This window comes from Cervus elaphus, chromosome 2, assembly GCF_910594005.1.
Source record: "Cervus elaphus chromosome 2, mCerEla1.1, whole genome shotgun sequence".
In the NCBI taxonomy this organism is placed as follows: Eukaryota; Metazoa; Chordata; class Mammalia; order Artiodactyla; family Cervidae; genus Cervus; species Cervus elaphus.
This window is the reverse complement of record NC_057816.1, coordinates 6,931,155-6,944,876: the sequence shown is the minus strand read 5'-3', so window position 1 is coordinate 6,944,876 and position 13,722 is coordinate 6,931,155. Positions and strand designations below refer to the sequence as shown.

At 55.1% G+C, this 13,722-nt stretch overlaps 2 protein-coding genes across 3 annotated transcripts; one reads left to right on the top strand and one right to left on the bottom strand.

Moving 5' to 3' along the window:
- Positions 1-4,203: 4,203 nt before the first annotated feature.
- CTSW (cathepsin W) lies at positions 4,204-7,667 on the top strand. Its single transcript, XM_043926526.1, has 10 exons — positions 4,204-4,355; positions 4,627-4,711; positions 5,512-5,625; positions 6,007-6,155; positions 6,295-6,391; positions 6,476-6,556; positions 6,659-6,784; positions 6,989-7,053; positions 7,141-7,350; positions 7,431-7,667. Exons 1-10 carry the CDS (start codon positions 4,269-4,271, stop codon positions 7,539-7,541), a joined length of 1,125 nt encoding a protein of 374 aa, XP_043782461.1. The 5' UTR covers positions 4,204-4,268; the 3' UTR covers positions 7,542-7,667.
- Positions 7,668-7,865: 198 nt separating this feature from the next.
- On the bottom strand, positions 7,866-11,987 carry LOC122709283 (FGF1 intracellular binding protein). Of its 2 annotated transcripts, none has more exons than XM_043926539.1 (10): positions 11,758-11,987; positions 11,358-11,556; positions 11,028-11,154; positions 10,004-10,104; positions 9,340-9,494; positions 8,963-9,071; positions 8,822-8,885; positions 8,499-8,585; positions 8,315-8,412; positions 7,866-7,986 (listed from the first exon to the last, which is right to left on the bottom strand). In XM_043926539.1, exons 1-10 carry the CDS (start codon positions 11,840-11,842, stop codon positions 7,917-7,919), a joined length of 1,095 nt encoding a protein of 364 aa, XP_043782474.1. In that variant the 5' UTR covers positions 11,843-11,987; the 3' UTR covers positions 7,866-7,916. The 2 variants fall into 2 exon arrangements, with proteins under 2 accessions (XP_043782474.1, XP_043782482.1); XM_043926547.1 differs by having other exon boundaries at positions 9,361-9,494.
- Positions 11,988-13,722: the final 1,735 nt, after the last annotated feature.

The window sequence follows — 13,722 nt, the reverse complement described above, 5'->3', positions numbered from 1 at the left end:
CTCCGGAATGTGATTCTGGACACCTGGACAGTCACTCTGGAAATACCAAAACTTCGTCCAGGGTTCCCAGACCCTCGCCCTAAGAAAAGATGCTCCCGGGTCCATCTCGGTCCCTTCTCCCCTCCATCCCCAGGGTTGTCGTCAGCCAGGCGGCCCCTTCACTCCAGAACTGCCTCCTCCGAGTCCTCAGTCCGCGAGACTACATCAGATTGAGGCGGGGGCGGCAATTCACATTTGGCCGAGAATGAATGGAAGCCCCTGAGAAGGCGGGCAGGGCTGAACTCGGGCGTGCTGGACGCCAGGGTCAGGGTCCGGTGCCCTCGCCTTCCTGGCCATCCTCCTGCCAGCGTCCCCCACTACCCACACACCCCGCCCCCAGTCCCCGGGTTTGTGCCTACTCCCGAAGCAGCGGGAGAGCCTTAAGGGGCGGGGTTTGGGCGGAGCTGGCTCCCAGGAAGGGGCGGGGTCTTGCCCTGCCCACGTCTCAGGGCGGGGCCAGACGGGAAAGGGCTGCGTGTCCAGGGATCTCCCTGCTGGAGGCAGGCGGCGTGCGGGAAATGCCGAGTTCTCGGTTCCCTTTCCCACCCCTGTTTATCCTCACACTCGTCCCCATTAACAGCCCTGCCCGGTGAGTAGGGGAGGACGTGCCGGTGGGTCCTAGGATGAGCCTTCAGGATTCACTGTGAACTGCAGAGCACCCTCCCACCTCCAAATTCTTCCCAGCACCACCACCCGCCAGGGGTGGGGGAGAGGAGGCTAAAAATAATAAGTCTTTAAAACCCAAAAGACAGTAACAAGTGCTGGAGAGGATATGGAGAAATTGGAACCCTCACACTATGAGTGGGAATGTAAGATGCGCGGCTGCTGTGGAAAACAGTCTGGCAGGTCCTCAAAAATGTTAGCACATGACCCAGCAATTTCACTCCCAGGTGTACATAGGCAGGGGTATTGAAAACATGTGTCCATACACACACACAAATCTGTACACAGTGTTCACAGTAACACTATTCATAAGCGTTGAAAATATAGAACCAAAGGAATATTCATCTATTGATAAAAGGAGAAACAAAAAATGATATGATAGAATATTCAGTTCAGTTCAGTTCAGTCGCTCAGCCGTGTCCGACTCTTTGTGACCCTTTGGACCGCAGCACCCCAGGCCTCCCTGTCCATCACCAACTCCCGGAGTCCACCCAAACCCATGTCCGTTGTGTCGGTGATGCCATCCAACCATCTCATCCTCTGTCATCCCCTTCTCCTCCTGCCCTCAATCTTTCCCAGCATCAGGGTCTTTTCCGATGAGTCAGCTCTTGGCATCAGGTGGCCAAAGTATTGGAGTTTTGGCTTCAACATCAGTCCCTACAGTGAACACCCAGGACTGATCTCCTTTAGGATGGACTGGTTGGATCTCCTTGCAGTCCAAGGGACTCTCAAGCATCTTCTCCAACACCACAGTTCAAAAGCATCAGTTTTTCGACGCTCAGCTTTCTTTATAGTCCAACTCTCACATCCATAGGTGACTACTGGAAAAACCATAGCCTTGAGTAGATGGACCTTTGTTGGCAAAGTAATGTCTCTGCTTTTTAATATGCTGTCTAGGTTGGTCATGACTTTCCTTCCAAGGAGTAAGCGTCTTTTAATTTGATGGCTGCAATCACCATCCGCAGTGATTTTGGAGCCCAGAAAAATAAAGTCAGCCACTATTTCCACTGTTTCCCCATCTATTTGCCATGAAGTGATGGGACCAGATGCCATGATCTTAGTTTTCTGAATGTTGAGCTTTAAGCCAACCTTTTCACTCTGCTCTTTCACTTTCATCAAGAGGCTCTTTAGTTCTTCTTCACTTTCTGCCATAAGGGTGGTGTCCTTTGCATATCTGAGGTTATTGATATTTCTCCCGGCAATCTCGATTCCAGCTTGTGCTTCCTCCAGCCCAGCATTTCTCATGGTGTACACTGCACATAAGTTAAGTAAGCAGGGTGGCAATATAATGACAGATTATTATTCGGTCATAAAAAGGAATGAAGTACTGATATGTGCTACAACATGGATGAATCTTGAAAATGACACTACTTGAAAGAAGCCAGACACAAAAGGCCACATATTCCATTTATATGACACAACCAGAATAGGCAAATCTGAAAAACGAACTAGTGTTTGCCAGGGGACAGGAGAATGTGAGAATGACTTCTGACGGGTATGGGATTTCTTTTGGAGTAATGAAAATGCTCTGAAATTAGACAGTGGTGATGGTTGCACAGTTATGCAAATACATGAAAAATCACTGAATTATCTAAACACTTTAAAAGGATGAATTTTATGGCATGTGAATTATACCTCCATAAAACTTTATTTTATTCATTTATTTAGACTGTGCTGGGTCTTCACTGCTGCCCGAGGACTTTCTCTAGTTGCAGTGAGTGGGCTTCCTGCTGCAGTGGCTTCTCTTGTTGCAGAGCACAGGTTCTAGAGTACGCACGCTTCAGTAGTTGCAACTCCCAGGCTCTAGAGCATAGGCTCAATAGTTGTCGCTGATGGGCTTAGTTGTCCTGCAGCTTGTGGGATCTTTCCAGGCCAGGAATTGAACCTGCATCTCCTGCATTGGCAGGCAGATTCTTAACCACTGGGCAAGCAGGAACCTAAAGCTGTTATTATAAACCTCCAGCTCTGGGGGTGACAGGTAGGGGGGCCCTTAGTCGTAGATCACACACGGCTAAAACCAGCTTGGGACACGTGACTGGGGAGGAGAACCATAGAGCCAGGTGCCCTTCTGTAGACAGTCTGTCTACTGCATTTTTTCAATTTATTTATTTATGGCTGCGCTGGGTCTTTGGTGCTGCGTGCGGGCTTTCTCTAGTTGCAGTGAGCTGGGCTTCTCTCCTTTGTGGTATACAGGCTTTTCATTGAAGTGGCTTCTCTTGTTGCAGAGCACAGGATTTAGGTGCACGGGCTTCAGTAGTTGTAGTACATGGGCTCAGTAGTTTTGGCTCCTCGGCTCTAGAGCAAAGGCTTGGTAGTTGAGGTTCGCAGCGTTAGTTCTTCCTCTGCATGTGGCATCTTCCTGGATTCTTATCCACTGAACCACCAGGGAAGTCCTCTACTGCATTTTAATAAAGTCAGCATCATTCTCTTTTTTTTTCCCCAGGGGAGACCCTTGGCTTACTACATGGTACGTGTGTGTGTGGGAGGGGGGGGATGCGGAAAAAGGGACTCATGGCTTTGGGAAGATTCCCAGTGATCGAAGAAATGAGATAATCAGCACATGAATGAATGGATCCCTTCCCCTGCTCCCGTCCCCATGGAAACCCTGGAAAACCAGTTTTTTCCTCGCCTGTCTGTGGTCTTAGATGCTGGTTCCCAGACTGAAGGTCCATGTGAAAGCCCCCGAACCCAAGGACCCACATCAAGGCACAAGTGACAGGTGTAAACACCCCTGCCCAGGCTTCAGCCTCTGGCCTGGCTCTGTCTGAGGTGCCAATCCCGCTATCTTCCTGCCCCCTGAGGCCCATTTACATACCTCCTCCCCTCCCCGTTCCCAGACTGTGACAAGAATGAAGAACAGAGGAGGTTGTAGTTGCCACTTGCTGTCCCCTGGACCCTGAACGTTTCTAGTTAAAAAAGACGACTAATCACTAAGCCAGCAAATCCCCTGAGCCAGCTCTGCATGCGGCCCCTTCCTGGGTGCTCAGGATACAAGCAAGGCAGACACATCCGGTGTGGCTGGGATGCAGATGCCCAGTAGACACAGGCAGACCAGGGGTTCAAGGGGCTGCAGGTCATACCACAGGATAGGCGAGCTTCTTGGAGGTGACGCCTGAGCTGACTGAGCTTTGTAGTAGGATGAGCAAGAATGCTTCCTGGGGGGTACTAACCACCATTCACACCCCCCCCCCCCATTATTAGGGCCTGTGGCTCCCATAGCCCTGTTTCTCCCTCCAGGCACCAATGGCCCTATATTAGCATGTGCCCACTTAGCATCTGTCTCCTCCCGTCCTCTTAAGGCCAGATCCATCTCCACATCCTTAGGATTGCCCAGGACAGGGTTGGCAGAGAGCCTCTGCTGAATAAAGACAAGAGGTGGAGTGGGGTACTGGCAGGCAGGGGCCATGCAGGGACAAAAGCCTGAAGCCCTCTTGTGTATGTGTGTGTGGGGGTCCTCCTCCCCCTCCTGACCTGGTTTCCCTTTTGTGGTTTCTCCAGCTCCACCCTCTCAGCCCCTCCACCTTGGTCTGCAGTTTCCTGCCCCAGACACTCTAGTCTGCCGCATCATGGCACCAACTGTCCATCTCTCCTGCCTTCTGGCCCTGCTGGTGGCAGGCTTGGCTCAAGGCATCAAGGGCTCCCTCAGGGGCCAGGTAAGTGTCCCCAACTTTCTCCCCATGCCTGGGGCTCACCCTGGCAGAAACAGGGCTTTGTTCCTACTTCTCAGAGGGAGCGACTGAGACTGAAGGGATGATCCATGTGCTCAGGCCCACACAGGGAGAAAAGCGGGTGAACCGGCTGCTTCCCTAGTCCAGTCCCAGCTTGGGTGGGAGCTGAGGTGTGGTCCCGGCCATGACTCCTCACCTCACCCCCTCCCCACTACTCTTTCTTTTTACACCCCCCCTGCCCTGCACCGCCACCCAGGACCCAGGTCCCCAGCCACTGGAGCTGAAAGAGGTCTTCAGATTGTTTCAGATGCAGTACAACCGGAGTTACCCAAATCCAGCAGGTATCCCGGGGCACGTGCATCTCCAGTCTAACCCCTGCTCTCATTTAACAGACAAGGAAATTCAGGCTCAGGGTGGGGAATGCATTTGACCAAAGCCACTCAGGACAGTGACGCGGGGCTGGGAGTGTACTCCCTGGTTTCCCAAATGCAGAGGCGGGGACAGGATCCTCCTTGGCTATGAACCTGGAAGGAGGTGGTGGCTGTTGGGGGCTTGACTGGTCCGAGAGGATCTTCACGTTCCAGAGCCACTTTCCTGTGACTACAGCAGCAGGAGACTGCTAGTCATCCAGCAAGCACCAAGGGTTACCCATTTTGTGGATTCCCTCTCCACCCCCATGCGTTGCCAACCCTGTTTCTGCCCTCTGGATCTCATCTCCCATGGGGGAGGTCTATTGGCACCTTTCAGCCTGACTTCCTGTGCCAGGGACTTGTACCCCAACCCTCCCCAGCCATGTTCCAGCCACAGACTTGCGGCCAGAGGTGTGAAGTAGAGATAGATATGACCTGGCAGGAAGTCGGTCTCTGACCACCCACCTTTCTCTTGTCACTAGCCTTCAACCTTTCACTTGGCTTCTTCCCCAGGTGGGCAGATACTCTCTTCCTGCCTTCAACGAAACCCCAACTCTAGGGGGACTGGGGAGCCACTTCCTTGGTCCATGTGTCTGTAGCGGGGTCTGCAAGGACCATAGGAAAGGAGCCAGTGCTTACCTGGGAGAATGTGGGTGGGAAGCCAAACTGGTGGCTGCTTCCTGTCCCTGGGGGCTTGTGAGCCAGCCTAGGACAACCTCCTTTCGGTCTAGAGCATGCCCGCCGCCTGGACATCTTTGCCCAAAACCTGGCCAACGCTCAGCGGCTGCAGGAGGAGGACCTGGGCACAGCCGAGTTTGGGGTGACTCAATTCAGTGACCTCACAGGTACTGGACTCCCGGCCCTGGGTGGCAGGCAGGGAAGCAGGATCTCTCCCAGCAGATACCAGGCTGACTTGGCTTCTGTTCCCCAGAGGGACTCCTGGGGACCACAGGCTTGGGGGTTTGCCCTGAATCCGAGATCAGGGCAGGAACTCTGTGGAGGCCTGGGCGGCAGCCCAGATCACAGAGACAACAGGTGCAGGGCTGTGCACCCCAGCCAGGAACCTGGCCTCCTTCTAGGCCTCAGGGTCCTTATCTTTCTGCCTCCCGGGGCATTACAGAGACTCAAATGGCTCTGGATGTGGATGGCTGGGGTGGGAGGCAGGATGGGGTGGGGGTGGGGGTGGGGTTCAAAACAGTGAACTTCATGGCCCCATGTGTCCCCAGAGGAGGAGTTTGTCCAGCTTTACGGAAACCGGGTGGCTGGAGAGGCCCTCGGCGTGAGCAGAAAGGTGGGGTCTGAAGAGTGGGGGCACTCAGTGCCCTCAACCTGTGACTGGCGCAAGGCTGGCACCTTCTCACCCGTCAGGAACCAGGTATCTGCCTCCACACCAAGCCCAGCAGCCTGGCCCAATCCAGCCCTGGGCGGGGGCGGGGGGGAGGAGGGGTGCACGTGGGGAGACGGGGGCCTGCAGTCCTTCCCCACCCCCACCGCTACCATCCTTTCACCATTAGCAACACTGCAACTGTTGCTGGGCCATCGCGGCAGCGGGCAACATCGAGGCCCTATGGGCCATCAAGTTCAATCAATCTGTGGAGGTCTCCGTGCAGCGTATGGCTGGGGGCTGGGGCTGGGGGCTGAGGGAGGCGGGGGTGCCTGAGGCCTGGGCACACACACTGTCCCTTCTGGCACCAGAGCTGATCGACTGTGACCGCTGTGGGAACGGCTGCAAGGGTGGCTTCGTCTGGGATGCGTTCCTCACTGTCCTCAACAATAGTGAGTAGCTGGCTGCTCTGGGCAGTCGTGGTGGGGGAAGGACGGGGTGGGTACTGTTCCCGAGCTGAACTGAGCTTCCTCCCGGGCCTCGCTTATCTCTAGGAGGCCTGGCCAGTGAGAAGGACTATCCATTCGATGGGAGTGGCAAAACTCACAGATGCCTGGCTGAGAAGCACAAGAAGGTGGCCTGGATCCAGGATTTCATAATACTGCAGGCCTGCGAGCAGAGTGCGGGCAGGATGGGGACACGGGCGGGCACAGCGGGGAGACAGACAGACTAGGACAGATGGAGCTATAGACAGAGACGGAGGGATCTCTGGGGGCGGGGGGTAGAGGGCAGGAAAGAGGAAGAAATAGAGAGAGAGAGATGCCTATGAGCCAAGAGCAGGGGTCGAAGGAGAGGCAAGGCTAGATGGTACCTTCCACCCCCAGGCATTGCCAGGCACTTGGCCACCCAAGGCCCCATCACCGTGACCATCAATATGGCACTACTGCAGGTGAGATAAGGTAGGGAATGGGGCGGGGGGGGGGGGGTGGCGCATATAGGGGAGGTGGCCCCAGACTCGGCCTCTCTGCCCCTGCAGCATTACCAGAAGGGTGTGATCAAGGCCACACCTACCACCTGTGACCCCACACAAGTGGATCATTGTGTCCTGCTGGTGGGCTTTGGTAAAACCAAGTCGGTAGAGGGGAGGCAGGGGAAGGTGGCCTCGTTCGGATCCTACTCTCGCCCTCGCCGCTCCATGGCATACTGGACCCTGCAGAACTCCTGGGGGACTCACTGGGGTGAGAAGGTGAGTGTGATCTGCTGGGGGCAGACAGGGCGGACAGACCTCTTCCCACTGTCTGGCGCTGATGGGCCCTAACTTCTTAGGGCTATTTCCGGCTGCATCGAGGGAGTAACACCTGCGGCATCACCAAGTTCCCGGTCACTGCCAGAGTGGACAAACCTAATAAGCAGCAACAAGTCTCCTGCCCTCCCTGAGGCCGCCTGGCTGCCCTTTGGCTCTCTCTTGCTGTGCCAGTTACCTCCCCCTGCCACCCGCCCCAAGGTTTTTGCAGTCTCCCAGTATTCTTGCTGGGGATTGAATAAAGCAAGACAAGACCCCTGTCTTTGGAGTGGACACGGCTGGGGTGGGGAAATGGATGGGGAGCAAGTAGATACCGTTCTCCGACATGTCCTTGTCCCTGTGGGGTCAACAGACACATACATCCTCGTACACCATGACACTCAAAAAGAGACGTACGTGTGCAACGGGCACATACTTCCATGCGCGGACCCATGTGTGTACCCACTCACAGCCTCCTCCAAAGTCATGGCAACTTTATTGTCAGTGTGGCCAGGGTGGGGGGAGGGGCCTCAGTCATGATAGAGGCGCAGGAGGCAGCCACGGAGGGTGCCCATGTAGCGGTCCCAGAGCGCCTGGTGCCTGCAATGATAACAGTAATGGGTTGGCTGATGTTGACTGGATCCCCATGACCCTGCTCCACGTGCTCTCTACACCTTCGCTTGTTTAATCCTCACAGGATTCCTCTAAGCCTTGCTGCTGTCACCCCCAGCTTATGTCTGAAGGAACTGAGGCACACAGAGAGAAAGGAACTTGTCGAGATCAGGTCAGTTTCTCAGCAATGGAGCTGAGACTCTGGTCAACAGAGTGACTTCCAACCCCAGGGCCAAAGAACAGGGAACTCAGAGTCTGCAGGAGGGCTGGGCCCCAGCAGGAGGCCAGCAGGATAAGGAGGCCTGAGGTCTCTCACCGGAAGCCATCCAGGGAGTGGACTGAAGCCGAATACTGATTCAGGAAGAGCCGCACATCATTCAATGGCCAGTGGTCGGAGCGGCAGGGTTCCACGAACTGTGGGTCCAAGGTAACATCCAGCACTGGCACAGCCAAGGGACAGGCCAGGATGGAGTCAGAGGGCAGCCGGCAGGACAACTCACCTTCTCCACGAGGTCTACAAACAGGTCTCTGACATCCTTATTGTGGGTCAGCTTGGCGGCCACATTCACCAGCCCCCGGGACAGGTTCTGTGGGGCAGGGAGCCTGGGAGTTCTGCCTTCTGCCCTAGAGAGGCTGGGGGCTGAGACCACATCTATCCACCTCCCTCAATCAAGTAATTCCCCAGCGTTTAAGAGCTGGCTCCCCCCAGGGGCAGGCAGAGGGAACAGCAGCACCGCCTGAGGCCAATAGCAGAGCTGCTGGGGGGACAGGGCTCTGGCGGCTGAAGATGCCCCAGTTACAGAGGCTGGACTGGGCCACAGACCTTGAAGTTGGCTTCCATCTCCGAAAAGACACCAAGCTTCCCCCGGAGGGCAGTGCACACCAGGCTGAAGGAGGACAGGGTCAAGGCCCGCGCCGCCTGGGCGCCCACTTCAGGCCCTGCCCCACAGACCCCTCGGGTCACCTCTTGTGCAGGTCTAGAAGGTCCTTGTCAGCCACAAGCACCTTGAGCTCCTTCAAGTCCTGGAGAAACTCCTTGTCTAAGTCCATGTCCATATCATCCACCTGGGAGTCTGAGTGAGGCCCATGAAAGGAATGGAGGTGGGAGATAAAAAATACCTCCTGTGATAACCTGAGCCTTCCCCCCACCACCTCATGGCACCCCACAAGACAAAAGAGCATGCTGGGTGTGAGAGAGCTGGAGGGACTGGCCCCAAGCCAGAGAGACGCTGTGGGTCCCTTGTTTGCAGACAAGCTATGTGTGGGGGCGCTGGGCCATGAGCAGAAGCAGCTGGGCAGGGGCCCTGAAGAAGAAAGGCTGCTGGGAACGGGGGCCTGCACCTGGGTCAGTGGGGGCCTCACCGACGGCTCCGAGGGTCCAGTTCTGGATCATGAGCTCAGCACAGAAGGCAAAGTCCCCAAAGCTCAGATACTGCAGTTTTTTCTTCCCTGTCTCAAAGCGATTGTTGGCAAAGAAGACGATGGCTGCATAGTCCCTGCGGGGTGAGGAGGGGGGGCATCCATCAGGGCTTGAAACTGCTTCTTAGCAAGCAGTTCCCAACCACAACATTGGCGGGACCGCCGTGTTCTGGCCTCTCTCTACCCTAACTCACTGTGTGATGTGTTTCAAGTCATGTCTCTCTGGGCCTCCTCCTCTGGGCAAAGAGAAGGTTTAAGCCCGGATCTCCTAAGGGACACAGTGGGAGACCACAGGGTAACAGCGACCATTTCCTGAGTACTTACTAAGCCCCAGGGACTGTGCCATCATGGGCTTTACCCATGGTACCTCACAACAGTCTAGCTGGTGAATGGCCAGGCTGAGATTCAAACCCAGGCCAGTCTGAACCAAAGTACAACCCAAGAGAGGGATAACCATTGCCCCCGTACAGTAAGCAGGTCATGCGGGTTGGGGCAGAAAATAAGGGTCAGCCTCAGGGCACAAGGAAGGAGTGTGCAGGAGGGGTGACAGTTGGCTCCTCACCTGGCCCCTCTCCTGGCCCCTCACCTGGCCAGCCGGTCAGACAGGAGGAAGTGCTGCTGGATGTTATCCACCAGGGAGCCCCGCATTTCCTCCACCACCTTGAAGACGCGCTTGAAGTTGTCAAACTGCAGGGCAGTTAGAGGAGGAGGAAGGACTGGTCAGAGCTTGCTCACCCAATAAACTGTTGGGTTTACCCACAGTCACTTTCCCACCTATCCAGTCACCGGAAACTGATGAAGCATTTGCTATTCCTTCAACAAACTATTATCTCCTGCATTGGCAGGTGGATTCTTTACCAATGTGTCACTTGGGAAGCCCTATTAATTATTAATATCTCTTATCAATCCCCCAAATGTTCACCAGCTTCTGCCATCTTGCCTTGGATAAATGTTTACTCACTCTTATCAACAAATTCACCGCGATTTTAGCATCATGCTCTCTAGTTCTTCACTAGTTTGTGCCGAAACTGACCTTCCTGGCTAAGTCCCAGGAACTCAAAAAAGAGCAAATACTAAGCCATCTTGGGGAGCTCACAGGAGTCACAGAGGAAAATGCTAAAGGCCCAGTAGAAGGGTTACTTCTTCCTGGCACCACTGGCAAGGCTTCTGGAGAAGGTGGTATATGACCACGCCCCTCAATCCCCAGCCATGCCTTAGATTTCAAGAGGTAGATATGTCCTAAAATAATACCCTATAAAAATAATACAGGTAGGGGCAGATGAGCAAAAGAAAGCCAGGGGCTGGGGAGTCTAGAGAGGGGGGCAGGGACAGGATGATAGGAAGGTCTGAAGGTCAAGACCAAGGAATGTGGCTGCTATAGGAAAGAATGGGAGCCATTCAAAGTTCGTAAGCAGAAGAAAGCTAAGGTAAAAATGTAGGCTTCTGAGAGGTCACTCTGGCTCAAGAGTAGGGGATGGCTTGGAAGGAGCTAAAAGAGAGGAGAGCGGAAATGAAGGCACTGCCACAGAGGTGTTGGAGTGGGCTGGAGGTGAGGCAGGAAACCAAGGGATGGTGCAAAGGGCTGGGCTGCAGACGGGTGCAGCGCCCACCTGTCTCCGGCAGCTCTTGAGGGTGATGCCTGTTTTGGTGCTGATATCATCCAGGTCTTTCTTGGTGCCCTTGGACAGCTTTTTGCCCAGCACCTCCCGCACGAAGGCCTCGTCAAAGGCATAATACCTGTGGGGAGTTGGGGACGACACTACTGACTTCCCATAAAAAGAGGGAAGAAGAAAGCTGGCAGGACCTGGGTTTGGCCCCTTCCGCTCTCAACTTTCTCCCGGCTTGGGTAAGTCCCGTCCGTCCCCGGGCCCCATCGTCAGCCTGCAAAATGGGTACATGGACAGACTGGTTGGCGTCCCCACCACCCGCCAGGTGAGCACCTCTCGATGAGCAGCGCCTGTCGAGAGGGCGGGATCTGGAAAATGAGCTGGTGAAGCAACTTGGGCGGCGCGTGGAGCAGGCGCTCGAGCATGTGGAAAGTCCGGTAGTGGTCCATAGTGTCGCTCTGCAGCACCGCTGCTGTGGCGCCGGTCTGCTCCAGAATTCCCGAGCGCACCCTCAGGGCCACCGCGTCGCTCACTGGGAAGCGAGCGCTGGCATCAGGCCCCGCCCCGCCGACCCTAGAGGTTCTACAGGGATTTCAGCCCCAAGCCCCAGGCATTTCATACTCCCAGGCCTCTGCCCACTGCCCTATAGGATGCCTAGTCCTGGTTCTACCCCCTCTCCCAGCCAAAACAACCGCTCCGCCAGACCGGCTCCCCCAGTCTGCCCCTCACAGACCCGAATAACCGTCCAGCCAAAGGCGATACACGTCCTCGTCGATGAGGGTCGTGTTCCCCACGAAGATGTCCAGCTCGCTGGTCATGGCGACGCCCGGACCCGGGCGCTACCGCAGCGCCCCAGCAGGAGCGAGCACTGCCCGGGCCCGGCGCGCCGCTGCCGGGCCACTTCCGGGAGCATCGACATTCGTCTCCCGGCACCCGGAGCCAGAAGAGGACCACTTCCGGGACAGAGCGAGTCGGGGCAGGAGCCGCGAAGAAAGAGGCTGAGGCCGACGCGGTTGGGTAGCCCCTCCTCCCAACGGAAGGGGGAATCGGGATCCTGTTCCCAGCCCAGTCCAGCCCAGCCCACCCCACCCTCATGCCGGCCGGGTTTGCAGGAGGGCATCCAGAGCCAAGGCCTCTGGCTAGTTGCGCCTATCCCGGCAACCTTCACCCTCATATCCTCCTGGTTATTCTGTGCTCTTTTGCGGGGAGCCCCAGTACTTTGACCTGTATCCTGAATGTAGGAGCTCCACAGGGCTCTATAGGGGTCTCTGGTGGCTCAGCGGTAAAGAATCCACCCTCCAATACAGGAGATGCCGAGTTCAACCCCTGGATCGGGAAGAACTCCTGGAGAAGGAAATAGCGACCCACTCCAGTATTCGTGCCTGGGCAGTCCTTGGAGTCGCGAAAGAGTAGGACACGACTGAGCGGCTAAACAACAACAGGGCTCTATCCTGAATCTTTTTTATGCAAAAAAAGTTGTCTGGCCCGTCTTCAAGGGCCCTTACTGAGAGCCCCTCAGTCCATCCTGCAGATGAGCCCCTCCTGAACATGGGGTACCTACTCCCATGGTTTTAAGCCAACCGCCCCTCCTCCACCCCTCCAACTAATGATCTCCCTGATACAGCTTAGAGATCTGTCTGGAAGTCCACATCCAGACGGCCACCAATCTGTAACTCTTTCCACTCTGTTCCCCACAGCCAGACCTGTTGGTTTCCTGATCTGTTCCCACCCCCACCCCCCACCCCGTGTTCCTATCTCAGGAACAGCCTCTACATTCACCTTGTTCTCATACCAGAAACCTGGGCTTTCTCCGACTCTTCTCTCTCCACATTCAGGTCTGCTGATTTGCCTCCTGAATATTTCTAGTATCTGTTTTGTCCTCTCCACCCCCACTGCACTGTCCAAGCCCAGTCCTTCTGCATAGCTCTCCTTGCCCACTGACACATTGTTCTCAGTAATCTTTCTGCCTACATCCCCTCCCTATGGTCCATCCCACACAGAGCAGCCCAATCAACCTTTTTTAAAAATGTATTTTCAAAAATGTTACTCCCCTGCTGAAATCCTTACTTGCCTGTGTAAATGCTCCAGCTTAGTATTTAAAGCCCTTAAGAATCTGGCTTCTGACTACCTTTGTTGCCTGCCTTCCTCTCTTACCACTTTCTCTAAGCACTGCCTTTCCAAAACAAACATGAAAAACCAGTTTACTCTCTCTGTTCCTAAAGCATGGAGGCTCTTTCAGTCCCCAGACTTTCATCGTGCTATTCTCTGTTCCTCAAATATCTCTCTCATTACTCGCCAAAGTCCTATACATCTTTCAGGGTCCCTCAGGTAGCACCTCTTTGGGGAAAGCTTCCGCTTGCCAATGCAGGAGACATAAGAGATGTGGGTTCCACCCCAGGGTCGGGAGGCTCCCCTGAAGGAGGGCATGGCAACTCACTCCAGTATTCTTGCCTCGAGAATCCCCATGGACAGAGGAGCCTGCCAGGCTACAGTCCATAGAGTCGCAAAGAGTCGGACACGGCTGAGGCGACTTAGTACGCACTTTGTGGGTGGGGGCAGTCCCTAAAAATGTGGTCTTCCTCCATTTGCTTCTTCTTCATCGCAGCTTGTCGCCTCTGCCAGATCAAGACCTCTTTAAGGACAGTAGACGGATATGACTCGTTTATTTCTGCTTAACTCTTACACACAATAAAAGTTT